Consider the following 26,911-nt stretch of genomic DNA (forward strand, 5'->3'; position numbering starts at 1 on the left):
TGGGCAGCACCAAAGTATCAGCACCTCAGTATTGTAAGATACCTCTGTCATTTCATGCTTCAAAAAGAGGAAATTTTGGCTGCACTTCTGTGCCAAGTTTTATAACTTGTCCTGGAAAAGAGACATCCAGGTCACACTTCAGAGATGCAGAGAGGCCATCTCCTCCTCCCACCACTTATGCTCGTCCCTCCTTCCACGCATGAGGTTCGCAAGGTTTAAGAACATCTGGTCCAAAGTGTACAGTGTCTCACTCAGTTTTATGGCTTACGGTGGAGATTAAAGGCTCACTTGCTGTGAATTGTATGGCTAAAAGTGAAGTCAAAGCAGATATGGCAATTTACACAAGATAAAGAGTCAACCCTAAATTGATAGGGGTTTGTTGTAGTCTCTCTAAACGTTATAAAATCTAATGGAGATGAATATTTTGCTCATGGGGTTTTAGAGCATTTTACAGCAGGGTTTTTATTTTATATTGTATTAATTTTTATAGGACACTTAAAGTAAACCTGTAGCAATAATAGCATTTTCTGTTAAATTTTTCAACATTTTACCAATAAAAATTGGCATGTTGCTACGTGCAGAGAGAAAAATATTGGAGGTTGACAAATTAGAAAAAATGTGAGAGGTTTCACACAATAAAAAGCAGCAGCTTATCAGTTGGGTAAATCTCTGTGCCACGTAGAAGATAATTTTAAATGTTGTTTTTTGAATCCCAGACTGCACATGAATCAACAGCAAAATGCTATATTGAAAAAAAATTATCTATCTATCTATCTATAGTTAAAGGCATATCTCGTCTGAGAGATGAGTTCAGGATCATGAAGCAAGCATCTCTGGGACTTGGAGATTGTGTGCACATTTACCCACCCACTTCTAAGAAATTATTGAACAATTTCTGGAAAAGGGCAATGGGAATGATTATGGTTTAGAAAACATGACATTATGTAGTTTTCTGTGGTCCAGAAAAGAGAAGCCTGAGGGGCTGTGAAACAGATTGTCATGGAAAGGTGGAAGATAGGGCAGGGACTAATTACAAGAGAAGGACAATCTGGCTTACTCTTCAGGGATAAATGAAGTGGGCTTTAGGAAAACCTCTTTAAGGGTGAGACTAGTTGAGCACAGGAAGACAAGATGGTTACATGGGGGTCAAACATCCCATGCTGGAAATACTGAGAACAGTTTGGACAGACTCCTACTGCAAACAGTGCAAATGTGCCTATTTGTTCTCCAAGCCTGAGAACTTTCCAGGCCTAATTTTTTAATAAATAAACTTCGCTATATACCGAAAGAGTTTGGCATATTCTATTTCCTGAGCAGTTTACAAACAGACAGAGCTTCAGAATATTCTTTTGAAAAGTGTGTAGGTGGGCAGGTATTACAACCTCAATTTAGAAAACCAGGGGAGAGAAAAACATAGGTATAAGTAACATCCCTAAGGCCAGGGAAGCAACAAGCATGTCAGACGAGGTTCATCTACAAGCATTTCTGCACCCAGCAATCCTCAGAAGCTCACACCCACCCTTTCCTTCTCAGAGCATCTACCTTTCGGGGTTCACTTTTCATCTGGCTCTATTTTCATGCAGTTGCCTGGCAGCTCCCTTGTTTTTTTCTCCTCCTGAGCAATTGCTAGTCACCACATCAATAATTGCACACCTTGAGTTTGTAGCTGCCTTATTACAGGTGAATACAGCTGCTTCCAAACCCTACTACCAAAGGTCTGCTGAGCTGCATAAAGCACAGGATTGACCCAAGGTTTTGTTCCAGCAGGCAAAAGGCTGCCACCGATGACACCACCAAACCTTTAGTAACAAGAACTGGATTAGACTGGAGAATAATTTGCTTTCTTGTCTGGAAAATGGTCTAGTCAGCACATGGCAATGAATGTGAATGTATCAGTGCTCATTGCCTGCCCAACCCCAGAAAAAAACCCCTCCTGGTCAGCTCAGAATAGCAGTTTCAGAGGGGAATAAGCAATCTTTAGGACTTCATCAACTTTCATATGGCACTGGGGTAAAGTGAGGGCTGGTGCTCTGTGAGTTTTTTGCTGAAGGAAATTGGTTGCTCTGAGGACACCACAAGCTCACTTAAAGATTTGAGAGCTCTTGCCTGCCAAACACAGCAGCAGCATCACTTCAAATAGACAACCATTGGTTTTTGATTTTCTTTGCTCCCTTCATTGTTTTTCAATTCATTTAGAAGGTATCCTTGGCCTTGAGGGAGTAGGAACAATCACATTAAGAATAGTACATATGTAATCCAATACTTCTCACTCATTCCTCATTGACACTTACGTGCTCATTCACCAAAAATACCCTTCCACTTTCTTCTGCCCTTCCACTTTCTTCTGCCTTTCTACAGAAGGTATGGAATACACTCTGTATTTCTACAGAAGGTATGGAATTGTGCTGGGTATTAATTAATCTCTCATAATCAGCTGGCTGGAGCACCCCTCTTATTACCATGGTTTCTTTTACATTAGAGTCAAGCCAGAAAACCCTGACGTCTTGTGCCTGAGGATTAATACCAAGCCAGGGCTGACTTCTCCGTGGAATTGCCTCCTGTATTTGCATTAACCCCAGCGCGGATCCTCCCGAGCAGCGCCACCGCTGCGCACACCGGCAGTCACAGCTAATTTGTGCATATGCTGCCACTGGACGGGGGCCATGCAATTAAGAGGACGCCCTCGAGGCATTAACATTCCTCATCCCGCAGTGAGTGCAGTGGGAGAGCGCAGCAGAAGTTTATAGGGTGTTATCCACGGGAGTGTGTTATTTCAACAGTATTTGCACGGATCTGTGAGGACGACTGCAGAGCTGGGCAGGGAGCCAACACAAAGAGGTTTCTGAGGCCGCAGTGGAAAATTCTTAAGTCCCTGTTTGCTGGAAGAAGATGATAGTGTTGGACTGGAAAGTTCGATTTCCCTTCTGACTTGTCCTCTCTGGGACGTGGACCCCAGGGCCTTACCCACACTCTTTAGGGTTTTTGTAACCCCTAGTCCCAGGAAAAGGCTCAACAGCTAGATCCCTGTGAAGCCCTGATGACAAAGAGCATATCAAGGTCTTCATCCCTCCTGGGGAGGAACCAACAGCACGGACATCAATGTTCTTCAGGGCCTCAGTACCAAACCAAAGGACCTACAAGCTCTAAAGAATTAGAGCCAAGAGCTTGCCATGACAGGTTCTTTCCACCAGAGCACTGAGGTACAGGGAGCCTCTGGGTGAGTTTCTTTGGGTGATCACAGAGCCCCTGGCCTTGGGGAAACCATCATGTGAGCGCTCTGTGATACTACTGCAACCTTAACTTAGACTGGGAGAAAGTCTGAGGTTGACATGCTTTGACCAAGACATTCTGGAAGCAAGCAAACTGGAAAAGCTTTGACAGGAAAATTTTAAGCCAAATTTCCACCCTGTGTTGCTCTTAGAGACTCAGTGAGTCCCATTACTGTCTGGCAGAAGGATCTTGGCTTCAGGGTCCATCCCAAGCTGTGTCCAGACGGTTCATCTCTAGGACTGCCTGGGAATGGTAAAAGTCTTTGCCTTTGCAAGTCTGGCATGGGCAGGACTGTGTTTATCCTCTTTATCAACATATTACAGGGAAGAAAGCACTTGATGCCACTCACAAAATATATAGAATAAATGAATTCAAAGTGCTGCACTTTCAGCTGCACTGATTCTGAGAGAATGACATTCACCCCCACCATTAGTGCATTTGTCCCCTGGTGCTAAAATGATGCATAGTGAGGTTTCAGCTCTACTGGCTAATTTAGGAGTGTTGTCATCATCATAAAAGGAAGAAAATCGATTCAAATCACAAGCCCACAAATGAACTATGACCTTATTCAAATCAGGAAAAAACCCCAAACAATCCCAACCTCTGACAGCTATGGTAGGATGTCAGAGGAGCCGAGAAGCCACGCAAGATGCACAGCATTGATTACTGCGTAATAATGATTTCCCTTCAGCCCGCAGACTCCACCATATCCTTCATTCTGCATTCCAGAGCACACCTCTGAGCATCACTGGGGCTGGGAAGTAACACACACCAGACATCGCTGGGGGTTGCAGGTTAAGTACTGCACTTAGGTTTTATGGAGCAGAAGAGTAGATAAATTCTGTCAAATTAATGTAAATGCTCAGCAATAATTTTTGCCTCTGAGAGTCTTTGAACGTTTTTTTTAGGGTTTTGGAAGTATTTCTGTATCTCTCATTCTGTGAATCAGCATGAATCTCTCCTCGTTTCTGAGATTCAGTTTGGTTTGATTCTGGTTTTGTTTGTTGAATTTACCAGGTGATCTCTAGTAATGGAAAATTTTAAGGAGTTCTTAATTCTTGGTCCTTATTCTGCCCTGTCTGGAGCATCACACAGACAAAGGAGTGGCCACATTCCCAGCTCAATACAAACTGGGGCAGCTCCTTCATGGTTGGTGGTATAACACGAGTTTGCATTGCTGACTCTCTGCCCTGTATTTCATTCCCTTTGGGTTTGGTCTTTTCTTCTCTGACACTAATTCTTTTTACAACCATACGTAATAGACAACGTAACCTTATTTCATCTCCCTGTTTGTATTATGGGTGATATCTCCCAGGGAAGATTAATGACTTAAGCAGATTTAATGGTGTATATACTTTTCACAGGGAGGGGGAGGGGGGAAGAAAAAAAAAAAAAGGTAAAGAAAATCTTCCTTTTTCTGTCCAGATTGAAAAATGTTATAGTTTCTTGGGTTTTTTGTATTTTTTCCTCCACTGATATTTGTTGTTTTCCATCTTTTGATGGTCTTCCCAACAACTTTACCATCTTTCTGTTCATCTGTGATATCAGTGTGAGTCATTCTCACCAACAACCCTGGAACTTGGTTGCATCTATGGGAAAGTACAGTTCATCTCTACTGAGTTTCAGTTTTGCCAGGAAAGGCTTTGACCCTATGCTATGTAGTGTCAGTTACCTTCTTGTTCTTCTTGCTCTATCCAGGAGAAAACACAGCTCAGTTAGCAAAAGAGGTTTGTGATGTCTGTGGGTGAGGTTTGAGATGTTTAGCTGATGCCTCCCCTTGCACTTGCTGAGGCACCAGAACACTGTTATCACCTGTTTAAGAGGATCTTCCAAAAAACCTCAAACCCAGACATATGTGACGAAACTGTGGCCTAAGCAAAAAATAAACAAACAAATACCCAAAAATATTTAGAACCTATAAAGAACTGGTTGGAGGTTAAAGAAGTGACAAAAAAATATTTTTGTTTAATGTTTTTTTCTTAATCTACCTGACAGACTACTTTAATAATGTGGTGTTTACTAAATAGAAAATTTACACTCAAGAAGAATGCAAAGATCGTCAGTAAATGCACAACACTGATTTAGAGTAACTACTGGCATATGCAGTCACATATTTCTAAAAATGAGTTGCTCACATCGTAAAAGTCACACCCATTTTATGAAGCTTTCTTTACTGCCCTGTCAAATGAGGGAAAATAATCAGATGCAGCTTTCATGTGGACAAAAACATTTATTCAGGGCAAAGATGGCATATAGAGAGATGCAAATGGGAGGACACAAATTCCTCCCCACCCTCAGCACGTGGTTTTCCCCAGTGCCATATTTTCGTTCGTGCATTCAAAAGCTGCCTGGCATTTTCATACAGTCAGTTCAGCCCCACTCACACCTACTCCCACAGCTGTCTGCTTTGTCAGCCCGGGTTACTCCGAAAAGGTGCAAGAAGGAATGATTAACTGCAGTCAGTTTATCTGGAATTCTCAGAGGGAATGAATAACACTGGGTTCAGTAAAAACAGACAGATGACAGTAGTCATATCTTGTCGATGTCACACACGTGGAAACTGCACTGGGTGAATACCAGGGTGAAAAGTTAGGAAATGCCAGGCATGAGTGGATGTTTTTATGATGCAATTTTTAATTGCAGGATCATATGCTCCCTTCACCCCGACCTCTGCACCCATGGTTTCCTTCTTCCTTGTGTAGAGTGGAGCTGCCTTAAGGATGAATCAGTGAAGGTGTCTGCTTTCTAAAGGGCTCTTTGGCATTTGTGCCAGACAGAAGGTGCACAGGGAATGAGACTGAGGAGCACTTGCAGAAGATGAAGCAGTCTTTGGTTGAAGATGTTTGGTGATGAGTGACTCACATATCCCAAACTTTTACTAGTGATCCCTGACATCTAAGTTTTATTTTTGGGTTTGTGAGTGACACCCCTGGCACATGACTTGCAGAAAGCCTGGGTTCTACCAGAATCAAGTGGTGAGGAGCACAATGAACACAGAAAATGCTGTATGATATGAAGGATACAGAAAAGCCAGAAATGGCCCAAAATGGAAAGAGACCTTTAACGATTCCTTCATGGCTCAATTCTACATCAGTTAAATGGAAACAAATCCAGAGTCTGATTACAAGTTTTTATGAACTTTGATACTGTTGCAATTAGTGCTTCAGAAAAAATACACAAGAAAATGAATAATTCTGTTTTCAGGGCAGTATTCAGTAAATAAGACCTAGGGTTATTTGGTAAGAAACAAGGAGAATGCAAAATAAAGAATAGCTGCTCATTATCAGCACTGTCCATCTTATGCAGGAGACAAGAAGAAGCCTGTGAAAAACCAGTGTAGGGACTTCATAATTAGATGAGACAAGGCTGCAGGGATGTCCCTTGCTCCAACATTTCCCTACTTTGCATCTTGATGTGTTCCCTCTTTACAAAGCAGCTTTACATGTGTATTTTATCACCCACATCCAGCTGGGACACAGGGTCTGGGCTGAAGGGGGGTTCCAGGTCATGGACACAAATCCTTCACCTCATCTTTGCCCCTCTACCCCTGACTCGTGCTCTCCAGAACTTATCTGTTTAGTCCTCGTTGCCACTTCTCAAACTCCTTACTCCAGTCCTAACGCTCTGTCCACATCCTCCCCTTCTCCTAGACTGTTTATTCCAGCTTTATTCCCCTCCACTTTTGCCTTTTTTTCCACACTGTTGTGGATGTCAGCAGGGATCCTGGGGATGCAACATGGACTTCCTACCCCACACATTTGGAGTTGCCAGTCTAATATATTAGAGATAAGGATAGATCCTGGCTTAAAGCTCAGATGAGCTGTCTTCAGCCTGGATGTTTCTCAGGCATCCCTACCCAGGTCCCATCTCTACCTGTAAATGTGCTACCCAAATACCAGCAAGGGTGTGAGGATGAGCACTGAGGCACTGGTGCCATGGAGAGACATTTGATGTTATGAAGACACATTTAATCTCCCATCTCAACTGTTCTCTTTCTAAGGACCACAATACATAAGGGGAGGGTGTGTGCCAGCCATAATGAAGCTAAATATTGCTTTATTTGTGCCATATAATTCTTGTGCCTGATCACGGAATATTTGCTGAAAAGATTAGTCCTGTAAGCAATTAGTCTTTCTGGAAAAGAGTTTCAGTGGCACCAGATAATACTCTTAATTCCTTCCATCCAAAATAATTTAATCTCTTCTAAATAAAATTCATTTTTCTGAAGGAAAATGAACTTCCACAGTATTATTCTGAACCTGGCCATGGAGAGATTCAGCTTTAGAAGAAGCAGAAATGATTTCACCTAACTTCATATTTTGACTCCTAAGCTACTAGAATTAATTGAGCGTGTAATTAAGGAAGAGTTTTCTTACCAATATGATCATGCCTGTAATTAAAATCTCACACAAATGTGTATGTGGAAGAATAGGACAGGGTAGAGCAGGGAAGAGACCAAAGTGTCTGACAGGTTTACATCAAAGGGCCTGAGCTCCTGCAGCTCTGAGCCAGAGGGAAGGGAGGAAGGGAAGGCAGGACTAGCTGATAACTGACTTGATATATTGTTTTTGACCTCCTGTCTTCAAAGCCTCAAGTGGTTTGAGTGTTGTCTACCTAGGAGATTGCTTCTATCTTTAATGTTCCTTTGCCAGAGTCAAGCTTTGCAAATGTTGTGCTACCAGGCCCTGGATGAGTGGAAGAGCGATGATATCTGCATGTTTTCAGAGAGACTGGAATGTCTTTAGCTGCTCCTTTGGTTTGTGCCTCATCAGTGCTATGGCCCAGGGGACCCCATGACATGTCATGAGAGCCACCTCGTTCCTCTGGTGTTTGTTGCATGGGAAACCTGTGAGCAAGATTTTGTTAAAAAAGGGAGTGGCGTGTTTTTATTGATGATATTTATACTGCATTTACTATTAAATCAGCCTCCAACAGCAGTATTCAGCCTGTGTGACCCAAATAAATGGCTCTGCCTGGGGACAGCTGTATTTAGGGAGGTTTTTGTGTTCTGAGCACGGTGAGATGTTGGGTGCAGGGAAACTGCAACACAGCACCACCACAACAGCTGAGCTCCTGCACAAAAGGAAGGAGGGCTTTCCCCCAGGAAAACCCCAAAACCAAAATGGGGACTTGGAGCTCTAAGAGAAGGGATTGACCCCCATAGCTGGTCTTCCATGTGTTGTGGTACCCTGTGACTGTATTAGGGAGGGGAAAAACCCTCCCTCATAAGGTAAACAAGCCAAGGACCAAGACATTAAGGAAAAACACAGGTGTTGCATGAAAGAAGCCACTCTGAGCAGGAAAACTGCTCTGTCATTTGTTTGATATCTGCTGTGGTCAGGCAAACAGGACTTTGTGTGTTTGTTGACACTGTAGTACGTTTATAAATTACATCAAAAAGACACCTGTATTTGTCCTCAGGTCTTCTCTGAACTGGAACAACCTGCAGGGTCTGGGCTTTTTGTCTTGCTGGTTGAATACCAAATGGGGTCAGAATTTTGGTCTAATAGATTTGGTGGGGTTTATATTGCAATGTAGATAAGAGGAATGCAAGGGAAGTTAAAGTACGTTAGGTGTGTGTTCTCAGGAAGAAATCCCACATGCCCAGCTGCACACATCTACATTCTACATTCTACATTCTACATTCTACATTCACTGAAGTCCAGTAAAACATTAAAGAAATATCTGATCATTACTGAAGTGCATGCTGAGGTGCTTAGAACTATACTGGTATCCACTGGTCATGGATCAGACGTTTTGTAAGTGAATTATGCATTGTTCAAGTGCTTTACAGCATTCCATGTAGTCCCAAACACAACACACACAGTCCCTACCAACAACTGCCTTCAGAATGACCTAATATATCAGGCAGACATGCAGGAGAGCTGTTTTCCTCCATAGATAACTACCACATTGGCACTTTGGACAGACAGAATTTTTTCAGCTTTCCCATATTTACAGCAGTTAAGACTTTGAGATCTCCCCAAGGGGATACAACCTGTGATTCACAGCTAAAGAGTGGTCTGCTCTGTGACTTCTGCTTTTGAAAAGAGTGGCCAATTACCTCACCACCAGCTGCCCATTAAGCAAAATGCTTAATGAAATTACTAGGAAGTTGGGTGCTCACCAGTGTATTTTCTCTGCCCTTCTGAAAAAAGCCTGTAACTCACACACTGAGCCAACAAGTTTTATGCTCTTAATGCTGTCATCATCAATTTTCTTTGATCCCTCCATTCCATTCCTTGTCCCACTGCATTTTAAACATTATTATTCATTATCAGTATGTTGTTATTGTTATGATTGCTATTATAATTTCATTTTGGTACCCCCGTGGTCTTAACATAGCCCCCCAGTGTGCTTTTCTGTGAGGTCCCATGGAAGCCAAGGGACTTGGCCACTTTCAGGTAACCTCAGCCACAGGAAGGTTTGCAGGGACCATGAGATGTTCCTGGGCACCTCTGCTGCAGCCTGGGTTTGCACAGGTTGGGCAAAACACAGAGAATTGATGCCAGGGTGAAGGATGGCTTCAGCTAGGACGTGGTGTCTGGACAGTGGGAGGTGAGCAGAGCACCTGGGAGCAGTTCCTATTTCTGTCTCCTGAAAGGACCCAGTGGCATTTGATACACAATATGAGAACTCTGGACACCAAGGCATGCTGTGATCATTCCAAGCTCCAACACAGCAGGGTACCATGGTTAACCGCACCTCCCAGCGATGTAGTCCTGATGCTCAGCTGGTGACGGCAGAAGGGGGATCATTGTCTACTAAACACAAAGCAATTCCAGCACTGTGATCACCCTCGTCCGTCTCAAAGTCTGATAGTCATCCTGGGGTTGGTCAGCAAGAGCTGAGCCCACTCAAGTTGGTGTGCACCCACAGGTGCCTCGTGCTGGGATAGGTGTAGGCCAGACCCGGTTGTGCTCCTGAGAATGGACAGCACCACTTGGCCATTGGATCATGGGTGAGATACCAGAATCTGCACTGCAACCCTTCCTCCTTAAAAAACAGAGGCAAAATGCCCCCATTTCCTTCCAGCCTTCAGTAGGGAACATGTGGGGACAGGGGTTGTCTTCTCATGATGTTTTTGGCCAGCAATAATCACACAAGTCCCTGTGCTGGACTTTGACTCCTAATGCTCTGCAATGCAATTCTCATTAACAGTGCAGTGCCCAGCTCCTGCCCAGGACACACAAGGATGCTTTCCCCTGTACAGTAAATAACCCACCCCAGCTGCAACTGTGCACAAGTGCAGAGCCCAGTCAGGCATGGAGCTCACTGCTCTGCTGCAAAGCACAGCCGGGGAGGAAAAATAACCTTTCGGTTTTATGTTCAGTGATATATTGTCTTTAAATCTGAATGGGTTTAGGAAATGTTACGGAACAGAAAGGGCTCTGCTTTTCCAGAGGCATAATGTTATGGTAGAGTTATTCCAAAGCCAAATTCTGCTCTGAGTTATGCCCCTACATCCTCTCTCCCAGGTATTTATAAAATTATGATTAACAGTAGCAGACATAGGACTTCATTATTTCTTGAGTTGCCTTTCTTTTTAACCATCTACAAGCTCGGAGAATTACATATGGCCTCATTAACCTCTGTGTCAAACTGGTAATAAGGCAGGGAAGGAAGTACCCCTTCAGCTGCTTGACAGCCTGTGCAGGGGCCCTGTGGAAGGGCTGCCAAGGAAGCTCCGGCACTTCCCAGTCCATGCTACGGGCTTCATGTGGCTGTGTCATCTTGTGGGTGGTTCTCAGCGTCTCAGGAAGCTGAAAGGTTTGGGTGCTCACTGCCCAAAGGAGAGGTTGCTCCACCTGGGAGGTCTGAATACCCCAAAATAAATGGTTTTGGAAATACCTGTTTCTAAGCGTCATTAGCACCAGCATTTTCTATCTTGATGGGATGTTCAAAATGGGATTGAAATACACAGTTGTATCAAAACAGAGATCTGCAACTCCATAGGAGGAATGTGCATGCTGTTGGAGGGATGGGAGTAACTTTTGCCCCTGGTCTTTAAAAACACCAGGAATGGTTTCACAACATAGGCAAAGGACTTAACTCTGCCTCCTGGCTTGTGCAAGAGTGCAGTAAGGTGATTTTAAGATATGTAGCTGTCGATACAGTGCAGGATCCTTACTTGAACTTCTGCAGGACAGCTTGTGAGATTAAAGTTAAGAATCTGTTCAAATGTTTTTCTAGGTGCAGTCGCACGCTATGACAAAAAAATCTGATTATGTAAACTGCTTTTCAGTTACCATCCAAGAGGGTGAAAGATTACAGCAATCTCATCCACAGGGGTAACCCAGATTCCAGACTTCCCTTTCTCTGGGGTAGATTTCCCCCCTGATTTCCTCCCATGGCGATTTCAAAAGCCAGCTGCCACAGGCTTCTGCTATTTAGGACTCAGAGGGGATATGGTACCTCCCAAAGTTTCTCTGCCACTCTGAACTTCCCTAAGTAAGGCACAAGGACAATTTAACCATTCTTTGTGAGAGATCTAGTGGTCAAAAACTAAGTGGCTTTGAAAGTAGAGCCAACAGGGTTTAACAAACAAACAGCAACACCATGGGAGTTCACTAATCCCCAAAATCTACAATAAACAGATAAAGTTAATAAGATTCAATAAGAGAGAACAGCCCCATTAACGTTTAAACAGCACTATCTAAATACTACACACATTATTTACTGAGTTCCCTTGCTGAATTCGCTGTACACAGGAACACTCAAAATTCATTATCTTTGGATGCAAACCTTAGTAAATTTGACGGCAATTAATCTCCATTTACCCTCTGTGTGTTTCTGAACAGACGAAAAGTTCATTGAAAAAAGTTCTTTCAGCCGCTCTGAAAGAGAAGCAGTGCTTTGATAAACAAAAAAGCGCCAAACACAGGCTTCTGAAAGGAAAAGAGAGCAGTAGCCAGTTCTGCGTGGTTCGAGCCAGGTGCTCATTGCAAATTCAGTAGCATGCACTGGCAAGTGTCAGCAGTAGAGAAACTGAAATTACTGAAATTCTTATGCCAGTGTAATTTGCTGAAGGCGATGCACTGAGGGTTAAGGCAAATTGTGCATGTGTTGAGGATTATAAAACAAATTAAAATGGAGGCTAACAAAAGGAGTGCAATATTTATGCATTTCTTCATTCTTTTCACTTCGTGGTACTCAATCGACTTCACAGTCTCTTAAGGTGGCATGGGGACATTGCTATTGTGTCTATTCATTTGCTCTTGAAAAGGGAGCTCAGATATGCTAGGCTACAGAATTTAACTGATTCTGCTAATATTTATAAGTATCTTCATTAACCCACTAAATATTTACAACCCACCATTACTTCTAGTGATGTGAAATGTAATCAACACAGAAAATGCAGTGAATTTCCCCTTCAATGCGTTCTACTTATCTGCTTCAATTTTGATATACCAGCCTGTTTTACCATGTATTCCTACAGTTTGCCTTGAAATCCTACATTTGTGCACCCTAGTTATACAAAAGCAGAAGCATGTTAATCACCCATAGCTAGCTTGCTGCAGTGGAGGTTTGATACTCAATTTACTAAATGTTTTGAACAGCTTCTATTCTCACTCTATGATCACCTGCATGGCCCAGTAATCAAATGGTTTATTACTTTGTAGAATGGGAAACAAGTCCCATATGAAATATGCTCCTGGTTAGGGTATATTCCCAGCCCTCTGCTGGCAAACCCTGCCATGGAGCTCACTAAAGAGGCGACGACATGTGCCCATGTCTCTGTCCTGCATGCAGTGTCCAGTGTCTCAGTTCCAGCACCCTAAATAGGGCTTTTGAAGTCAAGATGTGCCCACCTGTCCCTGTGTCAGCTCTGATGTGGAGTGAGAACCTCTGTGAACAACAGGGATCAAAGATCTGACAGCAATCAGATTCACCCAAGCCCACCTGCAGGGATTTAGACCTCATCTTAATTTCAGAGACTTTTGCGTGTTTGGGTATGAGAGGCAGATATATGATGTCTTCACCTACTGGTGACAGACTGTGAGAAGCATCTGCAGAGTCAGCCCTTCCTCCTACTTACCCATGGAAACAAAGAAAATTGTTTGGTTTTAATTTTTTGTCTAGATTTGAGCAGACTGAATAGAGCTGCTTGGGACACTAAAGATAAAACTGAGCTTTTATTTGAATTTCACTGTAACATAAGAGATGTTTTTACACAGATTAAAGTCTTGGAGCTCCCAGATGTTCCAGAGGCTCACTCCAGGCAGCACTGCCAGAAATGACCATTAACCCACTGTCCTTCATGTCAATGTACAAACCAAAGGACAAAATAACTTCTAACTAGCCTCCAACAGTCACAGCCTGAGTGTAAAAGAAGTGACAACAGATGGGATCAGACAGACGGGGGAAGAGAGGGGAAAAAAACAAGGCAATATTAGGGAGTGTGACAGGCAGGGGTCTCAGCACATCAGCAACCTCACTGTTGTCAAGGTTTTTTCTTTTGTAGCCATCACATGTTAAGGTTGTATTTGGAGAGTTAATAGATTTTACACTTGATTTTCTGGCAGGGAGCAGGGAGACACTGCCAGCCACGAAGCATCTTGGAAATGAGATTACTTTTCAAGTCTATTCAAGTGATCTATGCATTGTTGTTTCTCTGAAAGGTAAAGATGTAAGGGCTAAATGCTGACCTTTATTTCACAGAGTCTATTTGAATATCTCCTTCAGCTGCCATGGAGCTATTTCAGATTAACAGCAACGTAACACGGACGTCAGGATCTGGATCTTCAAGAGAATCCCGTTTTACATCATTGCATTAGATGACTTAAAATCCCATTGCTTTGGCTTGAGAAGCTTTTCCAATACACAAAGGAAGTCAGAATCTCTCCCTTTCTCTGATGTTAGAGCAGACTGTGATCCAAAGGATCATGTCTATATTCCCAAGTGGTTCCTTCTACAGGATCAATAAATAACCTGATAGTGGTAATTGAGATTACACTTTATGAATGGGGTTATAAGAATTTACGTTCCGGCCGCAGCTACCAAGCAGATCAGATGAACAAACAGAATGGCCAGTCCTGGATCACTTCCCTTACTCTACTCTGTCATTTTTATAGCTGCACACATGCTGCAGGTGCTGATAGTACACACGCCTGACTGTAATCCACACGTCAGCCTGGTAGCACACCAGCCCTGGGAGACACTGCCTCCAGCAGTCGTTTCAAGCCTGGTTAAAGGAGCAGAATGGAAACATCAACTAAAGTGATGAAAGTTACGTTTTCTAATAATGGAAGTGAGATCTGTTGAGCAGCTGTTAGGAATTTTTTTTTTTTTGTTATCTGATTTTTAAAAAAATAATACTGAGAAATGCCTTAAAAAACCCCTAACATTAGTGTACGCATTCCTCAGTAATGAGAGATATGAATGGCTGGGTCTATAATCCCTTATAAATCTTTCATTCTATAAACTGCCCATAGCATTGTTCTTGGTAATGGAGAGCTATATGAAGTTGGCAGGTCCTTTTTCAAATTCCCAACTTACTGGGCAAGACAAAAAAGGACTGAATTAAAGTGGAAAAAAATTACTCCCCTGGAGAATTGCAGTGAAGCCATTTGCTGGCAAATTATTTTCATTTAAATCACTTTTCTTGCTTTTAATATTGAAAATAGTTTCAATCATTGAAGAGCCTTTAATTTACGGTGGTGGAGGTCAGGGATGTAATTGAGGAGACCAGACTAGCAGATCTGCCTCAGCACAGTGGCTGGACCAGACAATTTCTTAGAATTTTTTCAAGCCTGGCATTTTTATAAAGCAACCCTGGTCAGATTGCACCTTCAAAACTGTTTGCCTTTAAGACATATGAAAGACACCTTGTTGCCAGCAAGAATTGCCTTTGAATCCCAGTTCTTTCCATCTTGAGATACAATACAAGAGGGGTGGATTGCATGCGCTGATGGACTGAAATCAGGATTTACCCAAGGCAGTTACCACATGGGATGGAGGCAGTAACTAAATAAAATACAATCAGGATTCAGTCTATCCCCCAGGACCACACAGAAATAATAGCATGGAAGGAAATTTTACAAACTAAACCATCACTGTGTCTGTCTCTGGCTTTTCCCCAGTGAAATTCAAGTTTCCTAATAATGAGGATTAACATCAAACCTTTAAAGAGAGTTCGGAGCGTGAGAAGGCAGCAGACAAGTGCAGCAATTCCTTAGCTTTGCACACTCACTCTCTTTTACAGCTCTCTAGTCTGGGTCCACACCAAGAGATCTCCCACCCTGGCAGGGTGTTTGGGCACAAAATCACCCACTTTGCTTGTCCATGCATCCCTTGCTGCTGAAAACACCGTACTGGGGTAGCCCACCAGCAGCATCGCCTCCCTGTGCCGCAGGTACGCTTTCCCCAACCGGCTCCCCTGGGAGCACGCACAGACACACAGACACAATGAGAGCCTCCAACTGGAAATTCAAACAAAAATATGGCTGTCTACTCCAAAAGGGAAACTCATTTACAAAGGTCATCTCTGTCAAGGAAGAGTGATGTGTTACTCTCCTCTTGGAGGTGACTGCTGTCGCTCCTCTGCTGAGTTACATTCATGAGCATAGTTTTGAAAGAGAAGAAAGAAAAAAAAAAGAGAAAAGAGACAAAAGCCTGGCAAGCCCCCTATTCACAGGGCTAGCCCTGCAACTCCCCTTCCTCTCCTCGGTTAAATTCAGCTTCAAAAGACATTAACATCTTTTCCTACCTTCGTTCTCATCGGAGACAGAAGCCCTTCCATTTTGGTCCAATCCTCATGCCAATCCTCGTCCCCAACTTAGTATCTCGTTCCTCTCTCAAGCATCCCACACGAACAAGAGCATGTCAGGGACCGCCAGCGACACCTTTCACGGGAGCTCAGCCAGCTGCCAACCTGCCAACTTGCAATCCTCAGTCGCGTGGAGCACCGTTCCTGGAGAGACCTTCCTCCGTCTTCCCTCCTCTCTCCCTCTCTGTGCATAATCTGCCCGCAGCTATGTTTGTACCATCGCGGCTGACAAACGATCCCTGCCTTACGTAATGCATTCAGCACAGGACAGGCGATCCCAGCCCAGCCGCGGGGACCCGGCCGGCGGCAGCGATGGGAAGGAGCGGGACTTCGCCCTGCCTATTGTGCCGCTGGGTTTAATCTGGTGAAGTCCCCGTGCGGGGCTGATGCTCCTCCGCTCTCCGCGCTAGCGAGGGGAAGCACCGAGGAAACTTCGTCACCGTGAGAGATTGTGGATTCCCTGGGACTGACTTAAAAGGGTGTAATCCCGATTCCGAGCTTCAGCCCAGGAGGCTTTCCCCGCTCGTGAAACGCCAGCAGTTGGAGCATTTTCTGCTAGGCGCGTTTGCTGTCAGTGAGTGACCAAACCCACGCTGAAAGGGAGTTCCTGTCAATTGTCAGCCGGGAACTCGGGGAGAGAAAGAAAGAAAGAAGAGAGGGCTAAACAAAAGGAATATGGTCCTGCAAAGTTGGTCAGCAAAAGATACTCCGTGAATGCATTTCTGTTAGCATTCTAATTCAGATCAGAGCGTGCCTTTGTGAAAAATTCCCTAATTGCTCCCACTTCCCGCATTTTATTTTCCATCATGGAGTGATGTTGAGACTGAATCTCTTTCAGAGAAAAATCTGACTGAAAAATGGGCTTTAGACCTACAAATATACTAGTGTTCAGTCCCCAGGACTGGACTAGACCAGTCCAAAGTAAAACCCCTTTGAAACACCATCAAATGAGCATCAACTGCCCATCACTGCTCCAAAGGTTGGCTACCCCCAGGGCTACCCCACTTCCTAAAACATACACAAAAGACTCCCCTTTCCCAGCTCAGGGGATAACCTTACACATGCCAGTACCCAGTTGCTGTCGAAAAATGAAATTAAATACCCTGTTACACCACTAGAACTTGATTTTTAGTGTTGGAAAATCACAGTCTAGCTGGTTGGAGCATACTGCAGGTGGAAATTTCTAATGCCCTTTAGCATCAGCTCTTCTTTTAGGCCCCAAAGCTACATCCTCAGGGAGAGTCACCATCAGATTCAGGCACTCAGTTAGATCTGGTTAAACTCCTGGCATTGCCATGATTCCCTGGATGATGGAGATTCATTTAGCTTTCACCATCTAAAACTCTGTTTCCTGATCCAAGCCAGCCACTGAGGCTTCTGCAAGACCAACAAGAGAGACAGGTTCTTTCCCAAAGTGATTCGTCCCAAATGTACCATGCCAAAGAGAATCCTGTCCTCTGCTCCTCTGTGGTTCCTCACCTCTACATAAACCTCTGCTATTTCTCTGGTTTCATGCTTTGGCTGCTCAGGCCAAGGACTATCTCTGCTCACATGTATCCATGCTCAGTCTAGGCTCCTGGAGGCTACACCAAAGGGGGAGAAGATGCAAAGGAATATGTTCATGGTGGTGTCACGGTGGTTCATGGCATCCTGGGGTGCAAAGCAGAGACAGGCACAACTCCTGCCCTGCAAGCCCCAGCAAAAGTGCTCCAGACAATGACACAGATAAGGGTGTTCAAGCCCACGCATCCCTTTTCCTCTCTATCTCTCCCAATCCTTTTGGCCCTGTAGACCTTGCAGTTTTAGGCCATTTTTCTTATTATTCTTTATGGGGTAAAAACAGGGAGGGGAGGTGCCCCCTACAGTGATTAATATTCATGTCAAAGGTAATTAACTGTTCTCAGCCAAATTCAGGTCCTTATCAAATGTGAACAAATCTGATCATATCACACTGAAAGCAAAGATAAGTTTTCCAGAGCTAGAGACATGGTACAGTGCTGGCAGGCTCGTCCACTTCTTGCTGGATGTATACAAATGTTTTGCTATTGGTATTAAACAGACTTTAGTAAGACTTAGAATACATGGCAGCAGGAATTCCAGGCTCCTGTAAAACAAGGCAGTTGTGATTTTTCTGCTGTACAATGTAGAGTCAGACTCAGATGAGAGATTTACAAGTCTGTGGATCTGTGAAACGTCCAAATCATCAGGAGAATTGGAGTCTCCAAAATGTCAAGAAGATCGTAAAGAGAGAGGAGTATTTGGGTATTTTGGAGATCTCAGGCCGGGTGATCAAGCTTTAATACAATATGATAATGTGAATGATGCACCCACAGTAGCATATGAACACCCAGTTCTCCTAAAACTCAGTTCTGTCAGTTCTGCTTTGTACTAGGCTAAACCACAGTGCCTCATGAGGATTCCTGTCTTATCTTTGTTTACAAGCAAAAAAAAAAAAAAAAAAAGAAAGGGTATTTCTCCTAAAGCCCAGAAGAGTAATTCAGTCTGGGACCAGAAAAGCAAGCTGGTGCCTTTCTGGTTCAGCAGAACTCAAAGCCTCTCTGATCTGAATGGATTGGGAATTGTGCTGATATTGCATGAGTCAGAGCAGAGCCCAGATCAGCAGGATGAGCAGGAATAGGAAAGAGTATGGTGCTGTTTGAGCAGCACCCGTGGCCGTGGCTGTGAGCCAGCAGTGAGTCTACCTGTCCATGGAGTGCAGGCTGTGACCCCTTGCTGCATCCCAAAGGATGCTCTGGGTGAGTTATCAGCTCCTGCATGGCATTACCATGAGCCACAGCTGAAGTGGTGTGTGACAGCAAGGTCTGTTCACATCCACCTCCACCAGTGGGGCCAGGGGACCCAAGTGGCTCTGCCTGTGCACATTTTGTCTTGGCTCCTTGGAGAGTTTGGCAATTTCCAGTTAAGAGCTGGAGCAACAGTGGATGGATGGGTATTGTGCATCATGTCATCCTCCTCTTGAGTTCCAGGCACCAGGCAGAACTTGAGCTCTACTACCATCTAGGCAGATACTCCGCTTTAGCCTATGCAGCCACCAACCTGTCCTCCTTGTGCTACAGGAACAGGACGGCCATTCTTGGCATACTCCAGCCTGTTTGCAACCCCCCTTCACATTCAGAGCAGTAATTTTACGTCTGTGGGAGCCAGAGAAGTTTTTCCTCACTTTAAAATGAGAGCTTTAGTTGCTGGAGCCAGGAGAGCAGCGCTGCAGGAGCGTGTGCCATGGTCTGACACTTCGTTCCTCTACTGGGCTGCAACTCATGGCAATGCTCAAATTACCACAGACTTGTTCTGCAGCCTCAGCTCCTGTGATTTTCAGATCAAAGGCACTGCAGAGGCTAAAGGAGCATGTGAACACTTGCAATCTCATTCTCTTTCTGGGGAGGGGAGCAGCATTTGACTCAGATCCTGGGCAGCTACACCCAGCATATCTCAGGTTCTCCATCTGCAGAAGAAGGGACCAACTTGTCTAGTTCGCACAGGTGTTGCAGAGGTTCACCCTGTCCTGGATTCAACCCCACATCCTAGAAGATGGCAATATAATCACTCTTAGCTTCTTAACTAGTCATGGGAGTGAGATACCTTGAAACCCCCTCATATATTGTCATAATCTAAATGTCTGCTGGACTCTAGACAGCAGACCAAGGTAGATGTCTACCTAGAGCTTAGTACATCCTACCTGGATTCAGCCTTGGAGATGAATCTCTTTCTAGACTCTGCTGACTATGTTGACAGACCTCCATTGACCAGAATGAGAGCAGAGATGTCTCCTGATATTAAGCCAAGTAGATGTAAATGGCTGATTTTAAGTGCTTTACTCTGCAGCTGAATCTTGCCCTGTGTAGCCAGTAGGAAAAAATGGCCCAAAAAAGCCTTATGTTCACTGTCAGGCTGTTGATTGAGGGTCCTAAAAACAGCCAAACTCAATGGTATGTAATTGAACCCTCAGCTTTCCTCTTGTTCACCCTTTGTGGATGCGTCCGAGATGAGATAAAACTTCTGTAAATTAAACCCTTTCTAACCTTTAGGGTGGGGATGCCAACACAGAAACAAGTTGTGCTGACTGTACTACTCCTGAAAGACAGAGGGAATTTGGATTTAGACCCAGTTCCCATTGCTCTGTGACGCAAAAGGCTGCCACCTCCTCCTGCCTTCCACCCCCAGACCTGTAGGTTAGTGGGACAATGGATGCTGTGGCAGCCCAGCTGTCCCTGCGTGTGTGCCCCTGGCCGACCCGGCAACTGGTCATTTCATTCACCGAACAAAAGGTAGCATCGCCGTGTTGCCATGGCGACACCCCGCCATCCGAGTGGCTACAGCATCGTACAAGGGAGGGGAAAACATCCCAGTCACATACCGGGGCTGCGCTGAAACCTATCTTATATTTAGAACAGGCAGCGCGGGGAATACTAATGAATATTTAACACTCGGAGTGCCTTTCATGCTGGCTTTTTTTTTTTTTTTTTTTTTGTTGCATACTTCCCATAAGCACAACATTTGCTTCCAAATGATATGAATGTTATTGCTACTGCGCTTCTCTCATCGCTGCTTCTCAAGGTTTCCCCTGCTTTTCATGAAAGCAAACTTTTTATGGGTTTTACCTAAAAAAGGGCAAATGTTTATGTTTTACAAGAACCAGTCCCTTTTAGAGCCTTTTTTTTTTTTTTACTCTCATTAAAAAATAGCTGCTTTCAACAATTAATTCTCTGTGTTGCAGAAAATAAATTAATCAATCAATCAATCATTCCAACTTCCTTTCATTCATTCAGGGAAAACACACACCTGAAAATGTCCTGAAATTCCCTTCTTCTGTCTTTTTTCCCTAAATGGTGAATGGTGAAAAAAAGGGGTCTAACCACCCAAATTATGAATAATTTTATGTGCCTTTTTATAGGATACACTTAAAAAAAGAGGCAAGAATGATGAGCTCATGGTGTTGAGTTCCACCCAGTACTGCCCAGGCTGTGCAGATACATTTGGAACTTCCTTGTGATGAGCAAGCTGATTTCTTTTGAGGATGGTAAAGGGAAGGAAGACCAGCACTGCCTGGGGTGGCATGGGGCACAGGTGCCCACCCATGTGAGTGCAGCTCATAGCCTTGCCAGCCTGGGGACTCCCATATCCAAGAGGTGCTGGGAGGATGCAGCACAGCACAGAGTGGGCTGTGCTGATGGCTGGGTACATCCTCTCTGGGATGGCACTTCCTCTCCAGTCTCCTGTTTAGCTATGGATTATGTTATAAGCAAGGCTAAAAAATGTGATATATCAGACCTTGTTCTGAAGCAGCTCCTGGCACATATAAAGCTTTGTTCTCAGAAAGGTCAAGTTCTCAGAGTGAAATGTGCTCTTTTTACTAGCCAGCGGCAAGGTATTGGCTCCTTTTTGAGCCTAGCAGCCCTAAAAAAGCTGCTGGGATTCTGAAAGCTTATCTGTGTGCTTTCTGCTTGGTACCATGCCAGGACACCAAGGATACAGGCGCAATTCAGCTGGCAGCTTTGTCGGTGATGCAAGGGGAGGAACAGTGCTGTACTGGGTGTGTTGCTTTGGCAGCACTGACACACAGGAGCTGTGTTTATTTGTTGCTGGTTGTAGGGTGTGTTTTCAAAATGGAAAATGCTTTTCCCCTCCAAGACTGCCAGTGCAGTCCTCTGAGATCCGCTCTGTATCTTCAGAGGGAGAGGGGCGTGCCTATGGGGAGGTTGAAGAGGGAACAGACCCGCGCTCTTTGCAAGCTGTTCCACTGATGCAGCATTTGCTTGAGTAAGTGCTGTTAAAATCATTTGCCAACTTACCCTTATATGACACCAATTCTAGTAAGGGTTGGAAACACCAGTTACTTTTCTGGAGTTCATCTTTAAGGCTCTAATGAACTGCTTTTTCAGGACAGTTAGGCTTTTTCCACAGAAAGCAATATGATGAATATCAAATCTTGAGGTATTAATTGGACAGATTTAGCTGCCTTCCAAATTTGAAAGGCAGACATAAAAGAGTCATATGTGAGGACCATAGGTCATTGTACAAGTCTGAGAGAGAAACTGATCTACAGCAAAGCCAGTTCAGCATCCTGCCCTGGCTGGCAGGGCCATTGGGGTCTGTCCATCCTCCTCCAACAACTGAAAGGCATTTATCTCTGTGACACATCAGTGATCTCAGCCATTGTTATCACCATTCCTGTTAAGCCAGTGCGACAGTTTAGGAAGGAAAAGCTGCCTCTCGACCACACAAATAAACCATCCCAGCAGAGATGGGGACTGCAGTGTTTGGAAAAGCTGATTCAGCTCAGTGGGTCCTGCCCAGGATCAGGCTTTGGTTTGGTGACCCGGGCAAGGCTCTGATCATGTTATTTTTTCTTGCCTGCATCCTGGCTCACTAGGAGGATCTATAGATGCTTTCAAGATCTACAGATGAAAAAGGGGAGCTGTAGAGATGGGGCTTACAGACTCAAATTGACAAATGCTGTGCAGAGTCTATGCCCCAGCCGAGAAAATGGCCTCTGGCTGTCCTGGCTCCCAGCAGGTACAACCACAAGGCTGACTATCCTGCTTAGTCTTCTGAGAAAATGTGTACTGGAAATATGATGGGGCTTCCTTCCCTAAATAGCAACTGAGCTGTATTTTCCTTTTGCTGCTAGATATATTTGCTGTTCTGGACGTTAACAGTCAAAACACACACAAAGCCTTTTACTAGAGCATTAGGTCTATGCATGCATTTTCAACAGTCAGATGATTTATTCATCCACTTCAGTAACTGTTCAAACAGGGCATGATGTAGAAAGCAACAAACAACCGAGTGTGTTTGGTTTGCAAGAAGAAATCAACAGAACAGGGTAACAGAAGCTGTTTTTCCAATGTAAAGGATTCCCCTGCCATCCCTGTCAATACCTCTGTCAAATTAAACACCCTTTCCCAAAGCTACAACTCTGCTAAAGCACAGTTATTATGCTCTCAGTTAGAAACCTGATTATAACCTCTTCATGTCTGCAAAAACACAACCTCTGATGCAAGGTGACTCCCAGATACGCTGCGAATGCTCATAAATGCACTTGATGCTCTGTGGACACATCTCTGTGTGTACTGGGAGAGGAGCCCAGCTCTTGCAGGGCAGACAAGGCATTAAGTAGCCATTTCTCTGAAGTGAAATGTCATTACATCTGTGCAAATCCTGGACTGTGGTATTTTGGCCTGGGGAAGAGGAGACAAGGAGGGAATGAGTAGAAGTGCTTGGGATAAAGCAGAAGCAGAAGACAGGGGCAAGGGAAAAAAAGGGGTTGACAAAGTACAAAAGAATAATAATAATTTGGGGTTGCACAAAAGCAGTCCTATAAAATATTATTTTGTGCTGTGATCCTTTAATCTTCCTTAAAGGTTAGGTTACTTTTGAAGCAAATCAGAACCCCAAATGAAAAGGGCCACCAGAGACCATGTGTTCTCCCAAAATGTATGTGCAGTTTTGATCCCTCTAAGGGTGAAGGGTGATGGAGAATTTTGCAGCTGTCCAGCTTTCAGATGATATATCTGATATATGTGAAAACCCCTGTAGGCAGGAGGATCATCTGGATGGCAGAGTCTGAGGTAGGTCTTGCACACCCCTTATTTGATGGCTAGAGACTCCTTCACATGACATAATCAGGTGCCTGAAAACAGGTCCCAGGGAAACTAGTGATAACTTTTTTTCTCTATGATGATCCTACATTTTTTTCATTTTACATATTTTCGTGTTGGCTTGTTCAACTCCTAATGAATCCCACCCTTTAGAACTGTTTGTAAACTCAGAGTTATCCCTATCACTTAGATTTATCTTCTGGCATAAGAGACAGACACCCCTCCTCTTTCATCTCAACTGGGGCTCCCAAATAAAACCTGTATTCAGCTGATGTCAGAAGGATGTTGCTGCCTTATGTTGTAGTGGATATTTCTAGCTGTGCATGTGCACCTGCTTCAGTAGCTGCCTGCAAGCCCCTCCTGGGGTCACCATCCTCTTTGTGCTCCAAGCCTTCCTTTGACCCAGCTATTGGTCACTGCATGTCCCAGTTGTGGTGGTTTCTAACCACTGGCATTGAAAAGAAGATGAGAGCTAAAGTGACTCAGAGGTCAATTCAGCTCATTTAAATTCTTGATCCTCTCAAACCCTTTCACCTCCCAGATTCAGTTCCTCAGGGCAGGGGCTCTAAGTGTCTGGAGAGGTATTAGCCCCTTTCAGGTGCTCCTCTCACTGCATGTACCACAGTCTCATAGATGTTATTTTGAGAATATTTCTGATCCTAAGTCTCCCTGCTGTCTCATTTCGCCATCCTTACTGGGCTAATGGGACATTTATCTATCTCCCAGAATGTCAATAAAGATGTAAAATAATGATGCCAGCACAGCATCCCCAGCAAGGCACAGGAGAGCTTCTACATATAATGAATATATATCATCAGCCTGTTTTCAGTCTAAGCAACAATCCCCACTTACATCAAAGTCTCATCTGAATTAATATTTGATGCCGGATTTCATGCCACTATTAAATGTTGTTAAAATTCAGGGACCCCAATCTTTCTTTATCTGGAAACAACAACAGAACTCACTGAGACAGGGCAATCTTCAGAGGCTGGCTCTAACTCAGTTGGTTCATTGTCATTTCTTTACAGTAAGTGGAATGAACTGGCACTTTTAAGACACCCAGTTCCCTTGACCTGTGTTAGGAAAAAGTGACATGTGCCCTTACTGTCTAACAGAAATGCATTTTTTTGTTTCCCATGCCACAGTCCTGGTGGAAGTAAGGATGACAGCGTGTCATTAAGGTTTCTGCTCATTATCCTAACACCCTGATTGCCCATCTCAGATATCTTGCATGCAATAAGACAGGCAGTCACTGTGATGATGGAGTGAACTTTTTAAAATAATGGTAAATGATCTACAATATAGGGCAAAACTCAGAAATTGTGGTATGAAGAGATAGAGTAAAATTGTACCTTTTGCCTGAAATCTGCTTGTTGTGCATGGTATTTGCAAAGGTGATTACCTTTGCAAAGTTCAGTAAGTTAAACAGTTAATTAACATGACACTAAAGTCTTAGCATCACCTGGATGTAATGACTGTTAGACACCCAGTTTTCCTCCAGATTTCCTATAAAGTGTTTCCTCACCAGCTTTTTATCCACTACTACATTTCTTTCGATATCACCACTTCTTAACTCTCCTTCCCTCTTTATCTTACTTTGCTTATTAAAAACAATGAAAAGGCAGCATCACTGTGCAAACACACAGCTAAAGGTCTGGGGAAGGATTCAGTTTAGTCAAGGAAAGAAATCTGTTGCATGGAGCTTGTTTCCTATTGATCCAATGGAGGCTAATGCTTGTCTTCTATTAGTCCTTGCAGAAGTTATGCAGGCATAACCCAAAGCATGTACTCTAACCTGCAGCAGGTGAAAGTCTTCCACAGCTTCCAGAGGGATGAAGTTCAGCTTTACAGCTGGAGGATGGAGCTTTGATTCCCCAAAGAGCTGTAGCCAGGACTGTTACAAACATTGATCTTCAAAGCATCAGCGCGATCGATGCAGGCGGTTCTGCGGTGCAGTTATTGACACGGGGATAACTAAAAATAAATCCAACCCCAGGCTGGTGACAATGGCATTTGTCCATGAGCACTGGCCTGACTTGTGCCTCGGGGTTCACACGTGTGGAACAACAGTACCTCCACGCCTCATGCTCTGGACAGACCCAGCAAATGCTTGCTGAGCATTTTGGGCAATGCTGAGATCCACAGGGTGCAGTGAGGTGGCTCATACCCATGTGGAGCATCACATCTTGTGCATCTCCATGGGAAGAGGGACCCTGCCTTCAGGGTGCAGAGGAAGGACCTGGCTCTGCTCTGTTCTCTGCTTTGTAATCCCTTGAGGGCTTAGGGCAAGTTGTGTCTCAAACCCCTACGCACTCAGTTTTATCACTCTGAAAGTGGAAATAATCTGTACCTCAGAGGAACATTGCATGGATAAGTCAATTAACCATGAAATCACAGATGGAAGATGCAAAAGAAATGCAAAGGATTAGTTCTGCAGATCAACCCTGCCAGGCACAAATACATTTTTAGATCTTTTTTTTTTTTTTCTCCCCTAACTAAAAATCACTCGCAAGCTGCTCCTTATAGTCCTGCTTAACCTGTTAATGGGGCATCTGCACCAATATGAGCTACACCTGTGGCTGACTGTGCAAAGGTGGGAGTGAGGCCACCTGAGCTTAGCATCCTTATGTGGGCAGCCCAGGTGGAGATCACTGCTCAGCCTTTGCCTGGCAAACACTGAACATCCAAGGGAACAGCAATCTCTCCTCATCCATGTCATAGATGTAGATCTAAAGCAGTCAGAAAACCATATCAGGAGTCAGGAATCTCACTGCTGCTGTTCAAAGGTGGGATGAGCTGAGGGGGACTCCACACACTGGACTTCTTGTAAGCTCCCCTTGGACCCAAGGGTAAGATCAGGTGTGGGCAAGGTCTAGTGAAGAAGAGAGATCCTGCTCCTAGATTAAGTCAACTGAGCACATAAATTATAGGAAATATTGCCAGCAGTAAGTTCTTAATATTAATGAAATATCAATAGCAATGGGTCTAATTTCAGGAGAAGTTACTGAACCACTTCTTGGCAGAAATCACCAAGAGTATGCTTGTCAGATGTGTACTGACTCCATTCCCTTTTGCATGGCAGTGATCTCCAGCAAGGCCAGCACCTGTACTGTGACACACTCCCACATGATGTTGTCCCTTTGCTATTATTAATCACTTCCTATTACATGCATCTGCCTTTGGAGAGCCAAATCTGCAGGTATGTTCCTATCCTTGCCTCCCTGTTCCCTACAATTAATCTCTCTGCTTCTTC

At 44.1% G+C, this 26,911-nt stretch overlaps 1 protein-coding gene across 4 annotated transcripts in view; it reads right to left on the reverse strand.

The window, feature by feature from the left end:
* Window positions 1–26,911, reverse strand: part of FRMD4A (FERM domain containing 4A) — a 365,195-nt gene that overhangs the window by 262,621 nt on the left and 75,663 nt on the right. Inside the window, exon 1 of one of the 4 annotated variants that reach the window (XM_050324263.1) lies at window positions 15,980–16,283. The exons of the other annotated variants lie outside the window; for them this stretch is intronic. Coding sequence (XP_050180220.1) covers window positions 15,980–16,012 — 33 coding nt within the window. The 5' untranslated portion in view covers window positions 16,013–16,283. Of the gene's footprint in view, window positions 1–15,979; window positions 16,284–26,911 lie in introns of those variants that run through there. 4 annotated transcript variants of the gene reach the window in all.

This window comes from Myiozetetes cayanensis, unplaced genomic scaffold (assembly GCF_022539395.1).
Source record: "Myiozetetes cayanensis isolate MyiCay16 unplaced genomic scaffold, myiCay2020 scf3, whole genome shotgun sequence".
Lineage (NCBI taxonomy): Eukaryota > Metazoa > Chordata > Aves > Passeriformes > Tyrannidae > Myiozetetes > Myiozetetes cayanensis.